At 39.7% G+C, this 24835-nt stretch overlaps 1 protein-coding gene across 7 annotated transcripts in view; it reads left to right on the top strand.

Moving 5' to 3' along the window:
- The window catches only part of LARP1B (La ribonucleoprotein 1B), a 159364-nt gene that overhangs the window by 5787 nt on the left and 128742 nt on the right, over nt 1–24835 (top strand). For 6 of the 7 annotated variants that reach the window (XM_032292307.1, XM_032292309.1, XM_032292308.1 and 3 more), the window contains exons 4-8: nt 192–332; nt 6883–7026; nt 7230–7395; nt 13171–13315; nt 22543–22717. In XM_032292307.1, the coding sequence (XP_032148198.1) occupies nt 192–332; nt 6883–7026; nt 7230–7395; nt 13171–13315; nt 22543–22717 (771 nt within the window). Of the gene's footprint in view, nt 1–191; nt 333–6882; nt 7027–7229; nt 7396–13170; nt 13316–22542; nt 22718–23272; nt 23681–24835 lie in introns of those variants that run through there. The other variant, XM_032292314.1, reaches the window with a different exon arrangement.

Genomic DNA, 24835 nt, shown 5'->3' with positions numbered 1-24835 from the left:
TCATCTGCCCACTTCGGCCTCTCAAAGTGCTGGGGTTATAGGTGTGAGCCACTGTGCCTGGCCTCTACAAATAATCTTAAAATACACATTAAGTTTTTCACTTAATTAAAATTCAGAGTACTTTCAAATTGCAAGGCTTTAGTGAAAATTGTACATTTGTCCTTAAATGATTTTATTTTGTTTTCTTCAAGCTAATAAGCACAAGTGGGTACCACTTCACTTAGATGATGTAAGACCAGAGAGTCAAGAAAGACCTGGATCCCGGAACAGCTCAAGATGTCAACCTGAAACAAATAAACCAACACATAACAATAGGAGAAATGATACACGAAGTAAGTTACCATTCTAAGAGAAAAATGACTTAGGAAAGACTTAGTCTTAATGCTCATTATTTTAGTAACTACATGTAGTATAAACCATTTGAGAATAAATTGCAGACATCATGTCAACTTAGCCCCAAATATCTTCAGGGTATATTTCATAAGAACAATATAACCATAATACAATGAACAGCAGTGAAACTTAACATTAATACAATGTGTTTGTCCACAGGCATATTTTTTTCGATAAAGTCCTTTATAGTTGCCCCTCCCCTGCCCCAAGGAATCCATTCTGGGATCCCCGTTTCATTTGATTTTTTTTTTTTTTCGCTTTAGGCTCCGTTAATCTGTAACAGTTCTTTGCTTTTATCTTTTTTTTTTTTTTTTTTTTTTTGAGCCGGAGTTTCGCTCTTGTTACCCAGGCTGGAGTGCAATGGCACGACCTCGGCTCACCGCAACCCCCGCCTCCTGGGTTCAGGCAATTCTCCTGCCTCAGCCTCCCGAGTAGCTGGGATTACAGGCATGCACCACCATGCCCAGCTAATTTTTTGTATTTTTAGTAGAGACGTGGTTTCACCGTGTTGACCAGGATGGTCTCGATCTCTTGACCTCGTGATCCACCCGCCTCGGCCTCCCAAAGTGCTGGGATTACAGGCGTGAGCCACCGCGCCCGGCCTGCTTTTATCTTTAATGACATTGATTTTTTTGAAGATTGTAAGATAATATAGATATCCCTTACTTTGGGTTTTCTGATGTTTCCTTATGATTGAATTGGGGTTGTGAATTTTTGGCAGGAGTGCTGTATGAGAAAATGTGTTGCCTGGCATGGTGGCTCATCTCATGCCTATAGCCCCAGCATTGGGATGCTAAGGAAGGTGGATCATGAGGTCAGGAGATTGAGACCATCCTGGCTAATGCGGTAAAGCCCCATCTGTACTGAAAATACAAAAAATTAGCTGGGTGTGGTGGCAGGTGCCTGTAGTCCTCGCTACTTGGGAGGCTGAGGCAGGAGAATCACTTGAACCCAGGAGGCAGAGGTTGCACCGAGCCCAGATTGTGCCACTGCACTCCAGCCTGGGCGACAGAGTGAGACTCTGTCTCCAAATATATATATGATTTTCTTCTTAGTACATTGCATGGGAATGAGTATAACCTTGGTTTGTCCTATTATTGAAGATATTAACTTTGATTACCCCATAACTGTATTTGATTATTAGTTTGACTGTTATTATTTACGTTTTTTGTTTGAGGTGGAGTCTTGTTCTGTCGCCTAGGCTGGAGGGCAGTGGCGCGCGTTCTGGGCTCACTGTAGTCTCTGCCTCCTGGGTTCAAGCAATTCTTCTCTCAGCCTCCTGAGTGGCTGGGAGTACAGGTGCATGCTACCATGCCTGGCCAATTTTTGTATTTTTAGTAGAGGCAGGGATTCACCATATTGGCTGTGACCTCAGGTGATCCACACACCTTGACGTCCCCAAGTGTTGGGATTACAGGTGTGAGCCATTGCCACTGGCCACAACATTGATTATTAACATTGGTTACTTGGTCGAGGTAGTGTATTCTAGACTTGTTAAAAAATTTTAATTTTCTTCAGTTTTTTTTTTTGAGATGGAGTTTTGCTCTTGTTGCTTAGGCTGCAGTACAGTGGCGGCTCAGTCTTGGCTCACCACAACCTCTGCCTGCCAGGTTTAAGTGATTCTCCTTCCTCAGCCTCCTGAGTAGCTGGAATTACAGGCAGATGGCTCCACGCCCAACTGATTTTGTATTTTTAGTAGGGATGGGGATTCTCCATGTTGGTCAGGCTGGTCTTGAACTCCCAACCTCAGGTGATTTGGCCTCCCAAAGTGCTGGGGTTACAGGCGTGAGCCACAACCATGCCCCGTCTCTACTAAACATAGAAAAATTGGCCGGGCATGGTGGTGCATGCCTGTAATCCCAGCTACTCAGGAGGCTGAGGCAGGAGAATTGCTTGAACCTGGGAGGCGGGGGTTTCAGTGAGTCAAGTTGTGCCATTGCACTGCAGCTTGGGCAACAAGAGCAAGACTCCATCCTCAAAAAACAACAAAACAAAACAAAACAAAACAATAACTTGGCTATAGAAAAATGGACTTTTTGTTCCTATTTCTTAAAATGTCATTTTAAGTTTTCATTCTAAAGGTAATGAATACTCATAATTTCATTACTTTTTTTCTCATTAAATATTGAATATATGAGAAAATAGACATAAAGTTATATAGAACAACAATATAATGAGCTGAGTGTGGTGGCACTCACCTGTAGTTCCATCTACTTGGTAGGCAGAGGTAGGAGGCTTGCTTGAGAGCCCAAGAGTTGAAGGCTACAGTGAGCTGTGATGATGCCACTGCAGCCTGAGTGACAGAGTAAGACACCCATCTCTAAAATCAGCATTAATAATGATGAGGATGATGATGATGATGATGAACAGTGGAAACTCACCCTGTTTAAGAATGTATGTTATGAATTCTCGACCTCAGGTGATCCGTTTAAAAAAAAAAAAAAAAAAAAAAGAATGTATGTTACTGTTACCTTTAAACTTCCCTTTGTGCCCTCTGCAGTTTCATCCCATTTTCTTGGAGAAAAGGATCTTAAGTGTGTGGGTTTCTTGCACATTTTGAAATTGCCATGCAATGTGACTTTATTAAAATTCTTTGGCAGAAATTTTTTTTTAAATTCAGTCTGCTTTTTCTTAGATTAATGCATGTTGGTTGTATTACTGTCATTCTTCTTTTGTCTTCCTGCTGAAAGACTGTTTCACTATTTGATAAAATCTGTACTAATAGTGGATATTTGGATTGTGTTTCTAGTTTTTTGATATTAAAGTACTACCATAAACATTTTAATGCATATTTTCCAGCACGCAATTACAAGAGACGCTCTAGGGTAATTTTTTCACACTGCAGACTAAAGTTTGTAAGTGGGTTATAAAATTAGTATATTGGGTCATGATCAGGTTTTTAAAAACCTAGAGTGCTGGCCGGTGCGGTGGCTCACGCCTGTAATACCAGCACTTTGGGAGGCCAAGGCGGGTGGATCACGAGGTGAAGAGATCGAGACCATCCTGGCCAACACGGTGAAACCCCATCTCTACTAAAAATACAAAAAAATTAGCCAGGCATGGTGGCACGTGCCTGTGGTCCCAGCTACTCGGGAGGCTGAGGGGGAAGAATCGCTTGAACCCAGGAGGTGGAGGTTGCAGTGAGCTGAGATTGCGCCACTGTACTCCGGCCTGGTGACAGAGCAAGACTCCGTCTCAAAAGAAAAAAAAAACCTAGAGTGCTTCACATAGTAAATTTTTAAATGATATGTGTTTAAATTGCAAAAGTTTTTGTAAGTGTGCTGGTGTGATGTAACCTTACAGATTAAGGCAGAAATGTTTGAAAAAGTGCTTGGGCGCAGTGGTGCACGTCTGTAATCCCAGCACTTTGGGAGAGGGAGGTAGGTGTATCGCTTGGACTCAGGAGTTTGAGACCAGCTGGGTAACATAGTGAGACCTCATCTCTGTTTAAAAAAAAAAAAAAAAAAAGGAAAGAAATATTTATTTATTTATTTTTTTGAGACGGAGTTTTGCTCTTGTTACCCAGACTGGAGTGCAATGGCGCGATCTTGGCTCACCACAACCTCTGTCTCCTGGGTTCAAGCAATTCTCCTGCCTCAGCCTCCCGAGTAGCTGGGACTATAGGTGTGCACCACCATGCCCAGCTAATTTTTGTATTTTTAGTAGAGACGAGGTTTCACCATGTTGACCAGGATGGTCTTGATCTCTTGACCTCGTGATCCACCCGTCTCGGCCTCCCAAAGTGCTGGGATTATAGGCGTGAGCCACTGCGCCCGGCTGAAAGAAATATTTTAAAAATACTATTTTATGATAAGCATTGAGGATGGAACTATGGGATCTAGGATAATGTTCTCAATGAGGGTGATTTTTTCCCCCAAAGAGTCATTTGGCATTGTCTTGAGATATTTATTACTGGTTGTTACAACTGAGGGAGGTGAGTGGTTGCTACTGGCATCTAGTGGCCTGGTGGTCATGGATGATGTTCAACGTCCTGTAGTCCCCAGATCAGCCCCCCACACCACAGTCTAAAGTGCTAAGGTTGTGAAACCTTGTCTCTAGGATTTGTATATCTTCACATTTATTAGATTATTCCAAGTTGATTTTATTTTCTTTTTTGAGACGGAGTTTCACTCATGTTACCCAGGTTGGAGTGCAATGGCGCGATCTCGGCTCACCGCAACCTCCGCCTCCTGGGTTCAGGCAATTCTCCTGCCTCAGCCTCCTGAGTAGCTGGGATTACAGGCACACGCCACCATGCCCAGCTGATTTTTTGTATTTTTAGTAGAGACGGGGTTTCACCATGTTGACCAGGATGGTCTCGATCTCTTGACCTCGTGATCCACCCGCCTTGGCCTCCCAAAGTGCTGGGATTACAGGCTTGAGCCACCGTGCCCGGCCCCAAGTTGATTTTCAAAGTAGATATATCTATTTTCAACCTCACTAATGTGTACCCTTTTTTTTGAGACAGAGTCTCACTCTGATGCCCAGGCTGGAGTTCAGTGGAGAGATCTCGGCTCACTGCAACCTCTGCCTCCTGAGTTCAAGTGATTCTCTTGTCTCAGCCTTCTGAGTTGCTGGGACTACAGGCACTCGCCACCATGCCTAGCTAATTTTTGTATTTTTAGGAGAGATGAGTTTCGCCATGTCGGCCAGGCTGGTCTTGAAACTCAAGTTCTCTCTGCCCACCAGAGCCTCCCAAAGTGCTGGGATTACAGGTGTGAGCAACCGTGCCTGGCTAATGTTGAACATTTCATATTAGAGACATTAAAATATTAGTTATACTGGGGTAAAAAGCCTTTCATTATCTTAATTTGCATTTCTCATAGTCAATAAGGCTGAGCACCGTTTGTTTTTCTTTTTTTTTTCTGAGATGAAGTCTTGCTCTGTCACTCAGGATGGAGTGCAGTGGCAGGTTCTGGGCACACTGCAACCTCCTCCGCCTCCCAGATTCAAACAATTCTTCTGCCTCAGCCTACCAAGTAGCTGGGATTACAGGCACGTACCACTATACCTGGCTAATTTTTGTATTTTCAGTAGAGATGGGGTTTAGCCGTGTTGGCTAGGCTGGTCTTGAATTCCTGACCTCAAGTGACCTGCCTGCCTAGGCCTCCCAAAGTGCTGGGGTTACAGGCCTGAGCCACTGCACCTGGCTCTTTTTCTTTTTATGATGATGATTACCTTTTTTTGAGATTGCGTCTCACCCTTCTCCTAGCCTTGAGCATAGTAACTCAGCTCACCGCAACCTCCACCTCTGGTGCTCAAGAGAGTCTCCCATTCCCGCCTCCCGAGTAGCTGGGACAACACAACCGGCACCACCACGCTTCGCTAATTTTTTGTATTTTTAGTACGGGCAGGGTTTTGCCATGTTTCCCAGGCTGGTCTTGAACTCCTGCACTGAAGCAATTTGCCTGCCTCAACCTACCAAAGTGCTGTTATTACAAGTGTGAGCCTCTTTTGATGATTTTTTTTTCTTTTTTTTTTTTTTGAGAGGGAATCTCGCTCTGTAGCCTAGGCTGGAGTGCGATGGTGTGATCTCTCCTCACTGCAACCCCTGCCTCTCAGGTTCAAGTGATTCTCTTCCCTTAGCCCCCAAATAGTGTGTGCTATGGTTTTTTGTATTTTTAGTAGAGAATGGGTTTTACTATGTTGGCCAGTCTGGTCTTCAGCTCCTGACCTCAGGTTATCCATCTGCCTTGGCTTTCCAAAGTGCTGGGATTACGGGCCTGAGTCACTCGCCCGGCCTTTTATGATTATTGACCCATTGGTAGGCACCGTTTTGTGTATTTATTGTCCACTTGCATTTTGTTGCCCTGATTGTATTTTAGACATTTTTCCCATTGTGGGGGGGGGGGGGGGGGGGAGAGAGAGAGAGAGAGAGAGAGAGAGAGAGAGAGAGAGTTGAGTGTGTGTGTGTGTGTGTGTGCATGTTGCATGAGAGGGCGTGGTATGAGTTATTATGTGTACTCCATATAGAATTTCTACATTTTGCTTCAGATACCTTTTCTAAATTTGTTTTGTGTTTTCATTCCCTTTTTACTTTATAAGGAATGACGTTTACTTAAATAAATAGAACCATCCTTAGATATTTTGTGAAACATGTTTTTTTAGAAGTTTTATGTAGTACAAACTTTTTTTTTTTAATTTCTACCTACTTTGGTAGAAATATGTAGTACAAACTTAGTAATCTTGGAACTTCTTGAATCTTTAACAGTAATCTTAATAAAAGTATCTCTTTATCTTTCTAGTATGTTGTTATACTTGTTAGAATGTATTCTTTATATGCTAATACTTTTTGAGGTCTGTTTTTGCTAGAGATATTTTTGATAAATTCCTGTTGGATCTTTTTCAGTTTGTATCCATCTGAAAAATGCCTGGGACTATTAATTAGTTACGAAGTGTGGAAGAAGGTGGCTACTATGTTTTTATAAAGATAATCATGTTATTTTATTTGCAAATTGGAGTACATAAAAATATTTTTATTTTTAAAAGGTTGGAGGCGAGATAGAGAAAAAAGAGATGATCAAGATGAAGTTTCCAGTGTGAGAAGCGAGGGTGGTAATATCCGAGGTTCCTTTAGAGGCCGAGGAAGAGGCCGAGGACGGGGAAGAGGACGAGGCAGAGGAAATCCTCGATGTATGACATAATATTTGTTTTGTTAAATTAGATAAACTTTGAAAAAAACAGAGCAGCTATCCTGTATTATGTTTTAACTAATTTTTTTGTCTGATAATAGATGGTTTTATATTTGTTAACCTTTGAAGTTGTTCACTTTAGCCATAGTAATAGCCTTTTTTTCTAATGTGTGATTACCTTTCTTTTTCTTTATTCACATCAAGTGAACTTTGATTATTCATATGGTTATCAAGAACATGGTGAAAGGACTGATCAACCATTTCAAACAGAACTTAATACCAGTATGATGTATTACTATGATGATGGTACAGGTGTACAGGTGTATCCTGTGGAAGAAGCATTGCTTAAAGAGTATATTAAGCGTCAAATGTAAGTGGATGTTTGATTTAAGCAGATGGGATAGCAAAATCTGTTGCAATATCGTATTTAAATGTCATTGATAATGAATATATTATAACTTTTTTTTTTTTTTTTTTTTTGAGACAAATTCTCACTCTGTCGCCCAGGCTGGAGTGTAGTGGTATGATCTTGGCTCAATGCAACCTCTGCCTCTCGGGTTCAAGTGATTATCCTGTCTCAGCCTCCCGGGTAGCTGGGATTACAGGCACATGCCACTACACCTGGCTAATTTTTATATTTTTAGTGGAGACAGTGTTTTGCCATGTTGGCCAGGCTGGTCTTGAACTCCTGGCCTCAGTTGATCAGCCCACCTCAGCCTCCCAAAGTGCTGGGATTATAGACGTGAGCCACTGTGCCCAGCCTGTTGTAATATTTTTTTTTTTTTTTTTTTTTTGAGACGGAGTTTCGCCCTTGTTACCCAGGCTGGAGTGCAGTGGCGCGATCCCGGCTCACCGCAACCTCCGCCTCCCAGTTTCAGGCAATTCTCCTGCCCCAGCCTCCTGAGTCGCTGGGATTACAGGCACGCGCCACCGTGACCAGCTGATTTTTTGTATTTTTAGTAGAGACAGGGTTTCACCATGTTGACCAGGATGGTCTCAATCTCTTGACCTCGTGATCCACCTGCCTCGGCCTCCCAAAGTGCTGGGATTACAGGCGTGAGCCACCGTGCCCGGCCTGTTGTAATATTTTTAAAGCTACATATTATTAAAGGTTGGAAAATGTTAAAATTATTTTGATTATATATTTTTAGAATATATGATTAAAATAGGTATTTCTTAAATTTCATATTTAGTTTATGATGTTTATATAAGTATCTTGGTTTCTCTACTATTTAGATATTTTTCTCCTTAAATGAGATTAGGTAAAATACTATTGCATAATATGAATAAATATACGGCTGTACTCTTATATGCTTGAAATTGAACAAGTAAAATTTGGCTCATTATTTGCAAATAGGTGTTTATATTAGAATTTGCAAATGAACATAAAGACAAAAATGGTGGTAGGTATCTTTTGACTTTCTTCTTAGCAAATGACTTCTGAATTCTAAGTTTGTTTTTTATCTTCTACGTTCTTCTTTGTGACATACATTAAAGAGGGAGTATCTTATCTTTTAGTTCAGACTTCATACTCTAGTTCTCATAATAGTTGCTTTCTGGGTACTGAATGTGAAGTCAGGAGAATATTAGTTCTATTTTCTGAAAGAAAAAACCATATGCGTATTAGTATTATACAGGATATTTTGCTTATTTATATAGTATGTTTTTATAGAGGCAAAAAACCAAATGTTGCCAAGCAATATGCACAACCAATTTGTTAAAACTTGAAATTTTTCTATCCTTACATGGTGAAGGAAAAGGGCTATTTTTGAAGGGGCATAAGCATTTAAAAATCATTTATTTAGCTGAAATATAGATTTTAAAAAAATCATCTATTATTCCAAAATAAAATAGACCCTACTCTGTTACTAGAAAATTTCTTCATCATCATCAACCAGGCACCTTCCTGGAATGCCTTCATGGTGGATCCAGTTTGCTTACAGTGTGGGGCAACTTGTTTATTTTGTTCTTGCTTCTTTTGTTACAGTTGATGCAAACACTGAAGAAAAGGGCCTTTTTATGGGCAGAAAGTGCTTGACATGTGGCTGTCAACTTCATACCACTATTACTGTCTTTTTTGTAACTTTTGCTGCCAAGCCCCTTCTGAGACCTGACAGTGGACATGCAACTCCAATGTCAGGATAATCGGCCTCCAGTGTGCTCATACAAGTGAGGGAGGAGCAGAGCTACTTCATTGTTGACAAAATTTCTGATCATGCAGTGTAGAATCCAGAGCCTCTAAGGTAGGACTTCATGATGTCCCTAGGACACTGATCAAAATGTCAGATAAGGCATTGGTCATGCCTCCTTTTTTTTTGCTGTTCTAGCAGTAGGGTTTTTGGTAAATGTTAGTAGGGCACCAGATTTAGTGTGGCTTGTTACTATTACCATTCTTTGATTAGTGGAGATCTAGCTTTGAAGGAGTCGTGCTTTTCACTTTGTATTATTTGGTTTCTAATATATAGATAGGCTGATTGATTAAGGTTTTGATTTTCTTTTTGAGAAGTCACTAAAATGTTTTTCTGACAGCTATGGAAAAATGATGCAAAATGCATTCTAAAGTACGAGGCTTAAATGTTTTCAAAATGATTGAGGGTTTTTTATTTTTATTGATTGATTGATTGATTGATTGATTGAGACAGAGTCTCGCTCTGTTGCCAGGCACCAGGCTGGAGTGCAGTGGTGCGATCTTGGCTCACTGCAACCTCTGCCTCCCGGGTTCAGGCAATTCTCCTGCTTCAGCCTCCCGAGTAGCTGGGACTACAGACGTGCACCACCATGCCCAGCTAATTTTTATATTTTAGTAGAGACGGGGTTTCACTATGTTGGCCAGGATGGTCTCGATCTCTTGACCTCGTGATCCGCCCGCCTCGGCCTCCCAAAGTGCTGGGGTTACAGGCGTGAGCCACTGTGCCTGGCGATTGAGGGTTTAAAAAAAAAAAAATTTTTTTTTTTCTCTTGAGGTGGAGTTTTGCTCTTGTTGTTCAGGCTGGAGTGCAATGGTACAATCTCGGCTCACTGTAACTTCCACCTTTCAGGTTCAAGAGATCCTCCTGCCTCAGCTTCCCCAGTAGCTGGGATTGCAGGCATCTGCTACCACGCCCAGCTAATTGTTGTGTTTTAGTAGAGACAGCATTTTATACCATGTTGGTTAGGCTGTTCTTGAACTCCTGACCTCAGGTAGTCCACCTGCCTCAGCCTCCCAAAGTTCTGGGATTACAGGCGAGAGCCACCACGACCGGCCAGGACAGTTTATTATTGATTGAGGCAAGTTCACATCTCACAGCTAAGAACAGTTGTAACTTGTAACTAAATCAAATGTCTTAAAGTCCGAAAGTTTCGAATGTTTTTCTTTTTTTTGAGATAGAGTTTTGCTCATGGCCCAGGCTGGAGTGCAATGGTACAGTCTCGGCTTACTGCAACCTCCACCTCCCAGGTCCAAGTGATTCTCCTGCCTCAGCCTCCCTAGTAGCTAGGATTGCAGGCATGTACCACCACACCCAGCTGATTTTGTATTTTTAGTAGAGACGGGGTTTTGCCATGTTGATCAGACTGGTCTCGAATTCCTGATACCAGGTGATCCACCCCCCCATAGCCTCCAGAAGTACTGGGATTACAGGTGTGAGCCACTGTGCCCAGCCTGAAATTTTAGAATTTTAATACATATATTATGTATTTACCACATGCCAGACACTATGAATAAGGCTTTTGAGGTGTAACAGCCATCAGAATATTCATTTCTTTAAGACTTAGATTTTTTTCTTCAGTGTTTAAAAAGAGTAAATGAGACCGGGGCATGGTGGTTTACACCTGTAATCCCAGCACTTTGGGAAGCCAATGTGGGTGGATCATCTGAGGTCAGGAGTTCAGACCAGCGTGGCCAACATGGTGAAACCCTGTCTCTACTAAGAATACAAAAATTAGCCTGGTGTGGTGGCACACACCTATAGTCCAAGCTACTTAGGAGGCTGAGACAGGAGAATCACCTGAACCCGGGAGGCAAAAGTTGCAGTGAGCCAAGATGGTGCCATTGCACTCCAGCCTGGGAAACGAGTGAAATTCCATCTCAAAAAAAAGTAAATAATTTACTGGTGTCACTGAATGTCAATAGTATTTCAGTACTCTCTGAGTGAGCTTTTCACTTTGATAATTGGATAAATATCAAACTGTTAAAGGAAAATTTGGATATTTATATTCAATAAGATGATTAATTTTATTCCCTGCAAGTGAAAGGTAGCTCTAAACCAGTTTTCAGTTATAGATGCCTTATTTTCAAAGTTAGAATTTGGCCCACATACTTCAAGGGCATCTTTAGTCACTGAGTTTTATACCCCAAAATATGAGGTAGTTTCTTTTCTCATAACTTATATTCCATTTTTGAAAACTTTCTCTGTGATTTGGAAATAGTGTGGGATTATTAAACTGTAGGCCTCATCATCATTGATGTCATGTATTTCTTTATATCATTCTTTTTATATTTCCCCTTATTTGTCTTCTTCTGTCTCTTTAAAAATCCTCATACTCTTTTATGGAGGCTATAATTTAAACATGTATTTCTCTTTCTCTTTTTAACTTTTCCTATGGTGTGGATAAACATGTATTTATCAAAGGATATTATTAATTGTATTGTGAATGTTATCTTTATGTCTTGGGATGTGTAGTTATTAATCTTACTGACAGTTCATCCATTTACATTTCTCTCAGAAAAGATTAAGTGGGTTTGTGTTTTTCAAGAGAAGATAAGACATCGAATCATTTTCTTTATTTTTGCCTCCATGTGCCTCATGGTGTTAAGGATATTCCTTCTTTAGCTATGTTCTGTACCTTTAATGTCTTTTATTATTATTTTTTAGACAGTCTTGCTCTGTCTCCCAGGCTGGAGTTTAGAGACATGGTCCCTGCTCACTGCAACCTCTGCCTCCCAGGCTCAAGTGATTTTCCTGCCTCAGACTCCTGAGTAGCTGGGATTACAGGCATCAGCCACCATGCCCAGCTAATTTTTGTATTTTAGTAGAGACAAGGTTTCCCCATGTTGGCCAGGTAGGTCTAGAACTCCTGACTTCAAGAGATCCACCTGCCTTGGCCGCCAAAGGTGCTGGGATTACAGGTGTGAGCCACCCTTGATGTCTTATTGTCTATCAAAGAAAAAAGAGGGGATAACTTGAATCATTCAGAATATATAATTGTGTATGTGCACATATGCCTGTGTGTTCACTAAGTAGTGTTTTTTTGTTTTTTTGAGATGACGTTTCGCTCTTGCTGCCCAGGCTAGAGTGCAATGGTGTGATCTTGGCTCACTGCAACCTCCGCCTCCAATGTTCAAGTGATTCTCCTGCCTCAGCCTCCCGAGTAGCTGGGATCACAGGCATGCACCACCGTGCTTGGCTAATTTTGTGTTTTTAGTAGAGATGGGGTTTCTTCTTGTTGGTCAGGCTGGTCTTGAACTCCTGACCTCAAGTGATCTGCTCGCCTTGGCCTCCCAAGTGCTGAGATTATAGGCATAAGCCACTACACCTGAGAATGTTCACTAAGTTTTCAAGTAAACATTGTGCTGGTTACTAAGATTCAGAAGTATTAAACATGTCAGTTCTTTGTCAGTTTAGAAAACAAAACAAACTAATTTCCTGTATGCAGATTCAACAAAGGATACTTCCAATATGCCATTCTTTTCAGTGATTGGGAAAAAGTTGGAAGTCATTATGCTAACATGGGATTCGCTTTGTTATCTAATGTTTAAATAAAACAAGTAGCAGTAGCTTTGTAAAGATTTTCACCTAATTAACTTATTAAAAAATCAATTTTTGAAATATTTTAAAGTAAAATGAGCTGCTTTATTTACAATTAGTGAGGAGGCTACATTTAGTGAAGAGGCTGATTTAAATAGAAATTAATAGTAGCTTTTTGGAAAATAATTAGTATTTCAAGTTTGTACTCATGTATAAGAGAAATTATTAATTCAGAAGGGGTTTTTGCTATCTTATATGTTTAACCTATGTATGTTGTATTAGACCTATACTTATGGTTAACCAAATTACAATATTTCTATGTTAATGATTAGTTTTCACAGTTAATGTGCAAGCAGTAGAAATATTTATTTCCTACTAATAAATGGATGAAGTTTATGTTTTTTAATTTCTCTTTTCAGTGAATATTACTTCAGTATAGAAAATTTGGAACGAGACTTCTTTCTTCGGGGAAAGATGGATGAACAAGGTTTCTTGCCTATTTCCCTGATTGCTGGTTTTCAACGTGTTCAGGCTCTCACTACAAACCTTAATCTCATCTTAGAGGTAATTGCTCATTTAAAAAACAATTTGTACTTTCTACTCAAATTTCCTTTGAACCTAAAACTTCTCTAAAAAACAGAGTCTTATAAACAGACAATCTGTAGTTGTTTGAGGCTTAGATAGCATTCCATGATGTTTTTCTGTTTTGTAAAACTTTCATAAATAATCATGTTACTGTGTATTTTCTCTTTCCCCTCTTCCTCAATTACTCAACCTATTTTAAACCTGATCCTTCAAACTTTAACCCTTTTGAGGATTCTTGGTCCTTAAAACTTCTTCAGGGTCAGGCGTGGTGGCTCATACCTGTAATCTCAGCACTTTGAGAGTATCAGGCAGGTGGATCACCTGAGGTCAGGAGTTCAGGACCAGCCTGGCCAACATGGTGAAACCCCATCTCTACTAAAAATACAAAAATTAGCCAGGAGTGGTGGCACACACATATAGTCCCAGCTACTGGGGAGGCTGAGGCAGGAAGATCTCTTGAACCCAGGATTCATTGATTGCAGTGAGCTGAGATTGTGCCGTTGCACTCTGGCCTGGGCGATAGAGTGCAATGGCAAAATCAAATAAAAATTTTGGCAGGGCGCAGTGGCTCAATCCTGTAACCCCAGGAGGCCGAGATGGGCAGATCACCTGTGGTTGGGAGTTTGAGACCAACCTGATTGACATGGAGAAACGCTGTCTCTACTAAAAATCAAAATTAGCTGGGCATTGTGGTGCATGCCTGTAATCCCAGCTACTCAGGAGGCTGAGGGAGGAGAATCGCTTGAGCCCGGGAGGCGGAGGTTGTGGTGAGCTGAGATGGTGCCACTGCCCTCCAGCCTGGGCAACAAGAGCGAAACTTCGTCTCAAAAAAAAAAAAAAAAAATTTCTTCAGGTTACTATAAAAATGCATATATTCCCACTTATTGAAAGGCTAGTTTAAAATAGTCCTGACTGGGTATGGTGGCTCATACTTGTAATCTCAGTACTTTGGGGGGAAAAAAATCTTTCATCTGGCCTGTGGCCTATTTCTAGAAATGCTTTCAACATTTTTTTTTTTTTTCTTCTAGCCAATTTCTTTCCCTACACACAGCCCTTGGTAACCACAATCACTATTCTGCTTTTTTTTTTTTTTAGATAAGAGTCTCACGCGGTTGCGCAGGCTGGAGTGCAGTGGCATGATCTCGGCTCACTGCAACCCCTGCCTTCCAGGTTCAAGCGATTCTGCTGTTTCAGCCTCCCAGGTAGCTGGGATTATAGGCGTGCACCACCATATCTGGCTAATTTTTGTATTTTTAGTAGAGACAGGGTTTTCCCATGTTGGCCAGGCTGGTCTTGAACTTCTGACCTCAGATCATCCACCTGTCTTGGCCTTCAAAAGTGCTGGAATTATAGGTGTGAGCTACCGCGCCTGGCCACTAGTCTGCTTTTTATCCCTATAGTTTTGTATTTTCCAGACTATCATAAAATTTAAAAAAGTATAGTCCTTTGTTTCTTCTGATTTTTCACTTAGTATAGTGCTTTTGGGATTCACCTATGTTGCATGTAGCAGTAGTTTGTTCTTTCATGTTGTTGACTAGTATTCCATAGTATGAATGTACCACATTTTATCCACTGACTTGTTGGTGCACATTCAGATTGTTTACAGTTTTTGGAGAGTATGAATGAAGCATAAAGATCTTTATAGGGATATATATATATATATACACACACACACACACACACACATATATTTTTATTTATTTCTGTTGGATAAATATCTAGTATTGTGAATGCTAGAAAGTATAGTAAGTGTATGCTTATCTTTGTAAGAAAATGCCAACCTATTGTCCAAAGTAGCTTTACCATTTTGCATCCTCACCATTATGTATGGGACTTGTTCCACAGCCTTGTCATTGCTGATATTGTCAGTTTTTTGAATAGTAGCTATGTAGTGATTTCTCATTGTGGGTTTTTTTTTTTTTTTGAGATGAAGTTTCAGTTTTGCTTTTGTAGCCCAGGCTGTAGTGCAATGGCACAATCTTGGCTCAGTGTAATCTCTGTAGAGATGAGGTGTTACCATATTGGCCAGGCTGGTCTCAAACTCCTGACCTTCAGGTGATCCACCTGCCTTGGCCTCCCAAAGCGCTGGGCTTAGAGGCATAAGCCACTGCGCCAGCCTCTCATTGTGGTTTAATTTGCATTTCCCTGATGACTAATGCTGTCTAGCATTTTTTCATGCGCTTTTTTATCTGCATACCTTTTTAGTCAAAATGTCTGTTCAGATTTTTTGTTCATTATTATTGAAGTGTTTTTTTTTTTTTTTTTGAGACGGAGTTTCACTCACGTTACCCAGGCTGGAGTGCAATGGCGCGATCTCGGCTCACCGCAACCTCCGCCTCCTGGGTTCAGGCAATTCTCCTGCCTCAGCCTCCTGAGTAGCTGAGATTACAGGCACGCACCACCATGCCCAGCTAATTTTTTGTATTTTTAGTAGAGACGGGGTTTCACCATGTTGACCAGGATGGTCTCGATCTCTTGACCTCGTGATCCACCCGCTTCGGCCTCCCAAAGTGCTAGGATTACAGGCTTGAGCCACCGCGCCTGGCCCTGCAGTGTTTTTTAAAAGATAAAGTACGAGTTCTTTTTTTTTTTTTTTTTTTTTTTTGAGATGGAGTTTTGCTTGTTACCCAGGCTGGAGTGCAATGGCGCGATTTCGGCTCACCCCAACCTCTGCCTCCTGGGTTCAAGCAATTTTCCTACTTCAGCCTCCTGAGTAGCTGGGACTGCAGGCCACGCCACCGTGCCCAGCTAATTTTTGTGTTTTTAGTAGAGACGAGGTTTCACTATGTTGACCAGGATGGTCTTGATCTCTTGACCTCGTGATCCACCCGCCTCGGCCTCCCAAAGTGCTGGAAGGCGTGAGCCACTGCGCCCAGCCAGTATGAGTTCTTTATTCTGGATACAAGTCCATTATTAGGTATTTTGCAAATATGTTTTCCTAGTTTTTGTCATTTCATTTTCTTAACAGGTTTCTTTGAATACCAAGCTTTTGAACACATAGGTGCTTTGTGTTTTAAAAATCAACTATAGGGGCTGGGCGTCATGGCTAACACCTGTAATTCCAGCACTTTGGGAGACTGAGGTGGGTGGATCACTTGAGTTCAGGAGTTTGACACCAGCTTGGCCAACATGGTCAAACCTTGGCTCTACTAAAATAGAAAAATTAGCTGGGTGTGGTGACACCTCTGTAATCCTAGCTACTCAGAGTCAAAGACAGGAGAATTGCTTGAACCCGGGAGGCAGAGGTTGCAGTGAGCCAAGATGGTGCCATTGCACTCCAGCCTGGGTGACAGAGTGAGACTCTTGTCTCAAAAAAAAAAAAAAAAATCAACTATAGAAAAGTCCATGTTTTGAAAATAACATTAAAATAATGATTTGTTGGTGTGTAATTAATGGTTCTTGGTTTTATGAAAATAATTGATTCAATTAGTATCATTATTATATTAATTTATAGACAAATATTTAAATAAGGTTTCTATATGTTGTAATTAAAATAGAAAATTAGTTTTTTCTTCAAAATTTGCTCTTAGAGCAAATATTATGATTCATAGTAGAATGAGTTTATTTATTTTTATTTATTTTTAGTAGAGATGGGGTTTCACTTTGGCCAAACTGGTCTCGAACTCCTAGCCTCAAGTGATCTTCCTGCCTCAACTTCCCAAAGTGCTGGGATTACAGGCATGAGCTATTGTGCCCAGCTTTAGAATTAGTTTTTTAACTGCTGCCATTGTGCTATAGCAAAGGTCCACCTCAGCTGCCATTTTTATGAAGTTGTTGCCAGTTTTTCCCCATCTGTCTGTTTCTCTAGGAATGTAGTTGTAATTTTATTTTTGTATGCCTTTTTGGTCTGTTTGTAGTCCCACTAAATCCAAGCACAATTTTGAGATCACTGACTTAAATTTCAGGATCATTGAAGGATTTTTGAAAGGAAGCTTTGAACTACTGTTATGGTTAGCACTGATACAGTAGCTAATGATGCGGTAAGAAATAATACCACTGTGAAAAGCAGAAATGGATAAGCATAGCAATTTAGAAGAGTAAAAGTCTGCATTCACTTAACATTCATTATGCACCTACCATTTGTAATAGTAGGAAAGATGTTCTTTTTCTCTTAAGAAAGTAAGGCTTAATTAGGGATTGCAGTGTAAACATATCAAGATCATGGCCTTATGAATACATCCCTTATAGCTCTGTGACTTTGGGCAGTGTCCTGAGACACTAATACATACATCTAGGGTTGTCATGAGGATGAATTGTATTAATTAATGTATCTGGCAAATGTAGTAAGCTCTAAATAAGTGAGCATGTGCTGTTATTGTTAGTCTTCAATGATGTCTTTCTATTAATAACTCCTTTATCTTCATGCATTTCATTTCTACCAGCTTCTTCCCATATCTTTTGAATATGCTCAAGTCTTTCCTTTCTTGAAAAACTGTCAAGAGAAGCAAAATACTTTAGCTGATACCCATATCTGCCCTGGTTGAGTATGCAAACACAAACCAAACTTGTTGAGTCTGATTCTTCTTCACTCATTTATTTTTCAGCTTACTGCATTCTTGATATCTTCCCCATAATTGAAAGCTTTTCATATTTTCTATTTGTTAGAGCAAATGGATCCCTTTTCTGTAGCTTACCAGTTGTGTAACTAAGCAATTAATGTAACATCTTCATGCTCTAATATTCTTGTTAAACTAGGACAAAAAATTCTTAAGCTATAACAGAGTATGAGGATTTAGAGGAATAATTAATATAATATCACCTCAGAACTGTGCCTGCTACTTTCATCTCAAACCTTGTTTTCTAAATTGTCTGAACTTGTGGTTCCTCAAAACTTGTGCTCTTTTCTTTTTATCTCCAGGTCTTTGCACATGCAAGTCTTTCTCTTACTACCAGGCAGTAAGAATGCAACATCTATGTATTCCAGCATTGGTAGTATTCATAATACTAGGTCTGTATCATTAAGAAAAGGACCAAAATTAATAGCTAAGTCAGAGAAAATCTCATATACTGAAAAATGTTGATGTACACGGTAACTCATTGTTCAGGATTACGAAGTCTTGATTTTTAATAAAAATATGTGTAACTCTGTTTCTCCTAGGTCTTTACCTTAATTTTGTGCATGGTATAGTTTTTATACGATCCTTTTAAGGCCTAAGTGATGAATGTTTTACTTTCTGTATTCTTTATTTCCCTTTTAAATTCATTATTTCTAAATAGGAAATAAATTACACAACATTTAAAACTCAAAAGGTATATGGTCATCTTCCAGTGATTGTCCAAGAAAAAAAGGTATATGGTAAAAAGTTTTCTTCTCATTTTTCACCAACAGTAAATGAGTTATCTGTCTTGTTGTAGTGGTCAGTGTTACTTCTTTCTTGTATCTTCCTCCTGAGATAGTTTATTTATGTGAGAGAATACCGTGATAACTTACTACATACAATGTTATGTCCTTTCCTCTTTTGTTCTTTTTTTTTTTTTTTTTGATTGCTCGTTACCCAGGCTGTAGTGCAATGGTGCGATCTCGGCTCACTGCAACCTCCACTTCCTGGGTTCAGGCAATTCTCCTGCCTCAGCCTCCTGAGTAGCTGGGATTACAGGCACGTGCCACCATGCCCAGCTGATTTTTTGTATTTTTAGTAGAGACGGGGTTTTGCCGTGTTGACCAGGATGGTCTTGATCTCTTGACCTCGTGATCTACCTGCCTCGGCCTCCCAAAGTGCTGGGATTACAGGCGTGAGCCACCGCGCCCGGCCCCCCTCTTTTGTTCTTTTTGAGACAGAGGCTCACTCTGTCACCCAGGCTGGAGTGCAGTGGCATGATCTTGGCTCACTGCAACCTCTGCCTCCTGGGTTCAAGTGATTCTTCCACCTCAGCTTCCTGAGTACCTGGGATTACAAGTGCCTGCCACCATGCCTGGCTAATTTTTGTATTTTTAATTGAGATGTGTTTTCACCAAGTTGGTCAGGCTGATCTCGAACTCCTGACCTCAGGTGATCTGCCTGCCTTGCCTCCCAGACTGCTGGGATTACAGGCGTGGGCCACTGTGCCTAGCCTCCTCTTTTTTTTTTTTTAAACTCTATAAATAAAGCATGTGTTTGAAGAGCCTTTAGTAGCTGTACATAAAGAACTTTGAACTTTTCATCCCACAAGTTTTTCTTTAACTGTTTTCTTTTAAATTGAGGTATAATATATACATTATATATTATTACTCGTAAGATTACAGATGATTTTTTTTCTATGTATACAGTCAGGTAACTGCCATTCAGAGTAAGATATAGAACATTTTCAAGACCCAAGCAAGCCGCCTTCTATACCCACCTAGTCAATACCACTGTTCTTCCTTTAAGAGGCCTCTCTCCTGTTTTTGAACTTCACAAAATGGTGTTATGACTTTTATATCTGCCTTTATTTCTGATGTTATTTCTGTGAGATTTATTCATATTGGTGTATAGCAGTTGTTTATTTTCTGTTTTTGGTAGTTTTCCATTGTATCAATATAATAGTCAATTTTTCTTTATTTTTTTGAGACGAAGTCTGGCTCTGTCACCCAGGCTGGAGAACACTGACCTGTTCTCAGCTGACTGTAACCTCCCCTCACAGGTTCAAGCTCTTCTCTTGCCTCAGCCTCCCGAGTAGCTGGGATTACAGGAAGCTGCCACTATGCCCGGCTAATTTTTGTATTTTTAGTAGACAGGGTTTCACTATGTTGGCCAGCCTGGTCTGGAACTCCTGATCTCTGGTGATCCACCTGCCTCGGCCTCCCAAAGTGCTGGGATTACAGGTGTGAGCCATTGCAACCAGCCGACAGTTAATTTTTCTATGCCTCTGTTTATAGACATATTAGAGTTCTTTCCAGTTTGAGTCTTTGATACTACTGTGAACATTATTGTACATATTTCTAGGTGAATATAAGCATTTATTTTCCTGGGAAATTGGTAGGTAACAGTGTATAAATATGTAATTACTTTCTGTAGATACTGCTACATTTTTTAAAGGTATTGAATCAATCAAAACTACCACCATTGGGAGTTTGACTGGCTTCACATTCTAACTAACACTATTGGCAGTCTTTTTCCATAACTTTACTTTGGAAAATTTAAACATATGGGAAAGTTTCAAGGAGTTTAGTTTTAGTTTTAGTTTTACATTCAGGGATAGATAACATATTGTAAAATATAGCGATCTTTGGTATTTACTGTGAATTTTGAAAATTAAACATAAGCGTTACCCCAAATAAGAGGTAGAATATATTCATTATTCCTTTTTTTTTTTTTTTTTTTTTGAGACGAGTTTTGCTCTTGTTGCCCGAGCTGGAGTGTAATGTCGTGATCTCGGTTCACCGCAACCTCCACCTTCCGGGTTCAAGCAATTCTCCTGCATCAGCCTCCTAAGTATCTGGGATTACAGGCATGTGCCACCACGCCTGACTACTTTTGTAGTTTTAGTCGAGACAGGGTCTCTCCATGTTGGTTGGGTTGGTCTTGAACTCCTGACTTCAGGAGGTCTGCCTGCTTCAGCCTCCCAAAGTCGTGGGATTATAGGTGTGAGCCACTGTCCCTGGCCATATTTCCATTATTCTAAAAACTTGCTTTGTGGCTCTTTCTAGTCCGTTTCACACAGCCTGTCCAACAACTTCTCTGATTTTCATATTACAGATTAGATGAGTCTATTCTTGGCATTTGTGTAAATTGATTTCTGTCTCGGGGCTCTTTTCATTTTTAGTTTTTGAAATTCATCCATGTCATTGCATGGTCTGGATGTTGGGCATACTGTTTGATACTGGGGTGTCATTGCTTCTAGGTCTTTCTGTGAACAAAATGAGGAAAATATATGTTGGGAAAAATACACAGATTTTACTAATTCAAAGTTTTCACTATAGGATTCTTTCCTATCTTTCTCCATTTTATATTTGAGACTTCCTTCTCAAAGGAGTTTCATTTAAAATAAATCCTAATCATAATTTAAAGAAATGCCCAATTATGAAATATAAGAGAGTACTACACTAATATTAAGAGCAAGAGTAAGGTTCTTTTTTCAAAATCTATTCATTTCTGAATGCATAATGTTCTTAATTATATACAGCATGTTCTCCAACTAAAATATAGTGGGCTTTAATTTTTATCGGTTAACGTACATAGAACTTTATATTGTTTTTATACTGTGTTTTTTTTTTTTTTTTTTTTTTGAGACGGAGTTTTGCTCTTGTCACCCACACAGGAGTGCAATGGCGCGATCTCGGCCCACCGCAACCTCTGCTTCCTGGGTTCAGGCAATTCTCCTGCCTCAGCCTCCCCAGCAGCTGGGATTACAGGCACGCACCACCATGCCCAGCTAATTTTTTGTATTTTTAGTAGAGACGGGGTTTCACCATGTTGACCAGGATGGTCTCGATCTCTTGACCTCGTGATCCACCCGCCTCGGCCTCCCAAAGTGCTGGGATTACAGGCTTGAGCCACCGCGCCCGGCCCTATACTGTATATTTTATATTTATCCTAATTTCTAAAAGGTGAGTACTCCTGTATTTCAGTCAGAAGTTAAATCAGTAAAGCTTCAATTTGTATCTTGAAGAAATGTTGGCCTAGTTTTGTTTTATCCTTAAATTATCGCACATATTGGGGAGGTACCATAGCCTAATGGCTAAGACTTTTAGTTGCAGACAGACAATGGTTTGAGTCCTGGTGTTGTCTCATACTAGATCTATGATCTTTCATTAAGTTTATTTCTTTGAGCCTCAGTTTCTTCATCTATAGGTAGGGGTGATACTATATTGTGAGGAATTATGAGTGCATGTAGTACTTTTCAATAAATTTTGGTACTTATTACAATAATAAAGTGCCTAAATTTTATTTGGTGATATTATTTTAATGGAAGACAAGGAAATATGAGAGAGAGAAGAAAATTGACAAGAAGTCTTAATTGCTAATAAAAGTCAGTTTGCTTCTAGCTGATTCAGTATTCCTTAAATGACTATTCTAATTGTGAAAAACCATCATCTGAAGTTAAATAAATGGGAGATCAGGATATTTATTACTTTACAGGTGCAAATGATTTTAAAACTTGGGTTCTATGTCGTTAATTTATGGATTTTTTAGAATCATTAACTGCAAATTTGCTAATTTCTGATTTTCAAATTTTTAGGTTCTTAGAAGTATAGCACAGGCAGTGAAATAGCTCAAAATTTTTAATGGCTCAATTTTCGTTGATAGGCACTGAAGGATAGCACAGAAGTAGAAATTGTGGATGAAAAAATGAGAAAAAAGATAGAACCAGAAAAATGGCCAATTCCAGGTCCTTCTCCACGCAGTGTGCCACGAACAGACTTCTCTCAACTGATTGATTGTCCAGAGTTTGTACCAGGCCAAGCCTTTTGCTCACATACAGGTAACATCTTTTCTTCTAGAGCAATGTAACAGTGGGTGATTTGGTTCAATTTACTTATTTTTTAAGTCTATTTAGATTTGATAGGAAAATTAAAACTAACTGAAATACTTTTGATGTCCCATATTGTATTCATACTGCCTCACACACAGGTATAAATTAAATAAGGATTTAAGGATTGTGGGGGAAGCTGTCCTATGTTTCTTAAACTATATGTGTACTTTGTCATGTATGACATTTCTAACTATCTTTTATTTTTACTAAATGACTATAGTTACATATCCAGTTTTCCCCTTGTAAAACTGGAATAGTATGATTGGACTATTCAAAAACGGTCTTATACTCAAGAGTGGGGTAATCTTCCTTTAATTTTATTACCAGTGTGCTTTAATCCTGTCTTGGAAAGATAAAATGACCTATATTCTAAATCAGAATTGGGGTTCTGTTTAATTTGGTTGTGTTTAGAATTTCCAAAAGCTGTAATGTTAATAATTTTTTCCTGGATCATTTTTAAGATATTCCCTCTTGGGAAAAAATGTGTGCTTAAACTTTTTTCAGTCAGGGTGATGATCTGCTGAAGCTCTTGGATGTCATTTGATCGGAATATGCAGTGGAATAGGTGACTCACTGAAATGCCAATATAAATACTGGAACAAATCCTGCTGCAAAAATGAAAGTGATCAGACTGTCTTCTGTTCAAGAGTGTCTATTCCCCCTCCTGGTGAAGGAAGTTGGGCCAACACTGCAGTGGAGATAACCACCTTTGCGATAATGAGAGACAGACCAGAGGACTGCTACTCTTTTTATAGGAGATGCCTATTTCTGTGTAATTGGCCTGGGCTGCATGGGCTGCTTTTATTCATGGTGGGAAAGTTAATTATTATGCTGGAAATACCGCAAGAGTATGTTTTCTGTTTCCAGGGTTATGTACTTGCGTCCAGATGAATCAAGCAGAAAAAGAGGGGATTGAGTAGCATTTCCCAGATTTTTGAGTATTTTGCTATTTGATTTGCCTTTCAGTGTAGCGTACATTGCAAAACTCAGATGTTGTCATGATGTTTCACGTGGACATAAGACTTACTAATATGGACACTTAAGGGGTAAGGAATTTAAGAACTGGGCGAGGGTATTTTTTTCCTTTACTCTTCAAAATGTATTTTTGATACATCTGTATGAGAGAACTTCCTATCAACAAAACATCGATGATGGACAGTCTCATAATATATATTTTTTTATTTTGAGACAGAGTCTCGCTCTCTCACCCAGGATGGAGTGCGGTGGCATGATCCTGGCTCACTGCAACCTCCACCTCCCGGGTTCAAGTGATTCTCCTGCCTCAGCCTCCTGAGTAGGTGGGATTACAGGTGCGTGCCACCATGCCTAGCTAATTTTTGTATTTTTAGTAGAGACCAGGTTTCACCATGTTGGTTAAGCTGGTCTCACACTCCTGACCTTGTGATCTGCCCGCCTTAGCCTCCCAAAGTGCTGGGATTACAGGTATGAGCCACTGTGCCCAGCCAATATTTTTATCTTATGTTTCTCTGTCAGCCTTCTGCTTCTAATCCCAATAAGCAACTTGGACACTTATTTTAAAAGTTGAAGAAAAGTGACATTATTTTAGGTAGTGGTTTTTAATTTATTTTTTGTTAAGATATAATGGGTGATTATATAAGTTAGATTTATTTATTGTACAAACTTGGGTTCAAGGTTACAGTTTTAACCAGCTTATGAAGAGACATTGGGTAAATTGGATAAAACAGAATATACTTTCTCTACAGGGTAGGTAAGATAGGTCATTCAAGTTGATAATGCCTGTCCATTAACCGTTTATGCATACTAATAAAATTACGAGAATAAAATCATAATGTCTTGTACATTTTTGTTTTTTAATATACACTCATGCATGCACATGCTTATTGTCTTAAATAAGCCAATATAAAGATGTCATAAATTTTAGGTTATTAGGTTATATATCAGAAACTAGTTGGTTAAAGAAGAAATATAGAAAGATGGAGCATTCTTAGAGTTATCATGATTCCCATTAGGTCATAGGAATAAATATGTAAATCACTTCTTTCCATGAATTCTCAAATTTCTGACCTTAATAGTTTCCTAGTGATA

Source organism: Sapajus apella, unplaced genomic scaffold (genome assembly GCF_009761245.1).
Source record: "Sapajus apella isolate SASKATOON/1434 unplaced genomic scaffold, GSC_monkey_1.0 scaffold27, whole genome shotgun sequence".
NCBI lineage: Eukaryota > Metazoa > Chordata > Mammalia > Primates > Cebidae > Sapajus > Sapajus apella.
The sequence above is the reverse complement of the archived record's forward strand: the minus strand, read 5'-3'. Positions and strand labels throughout refer to the sequence as shown.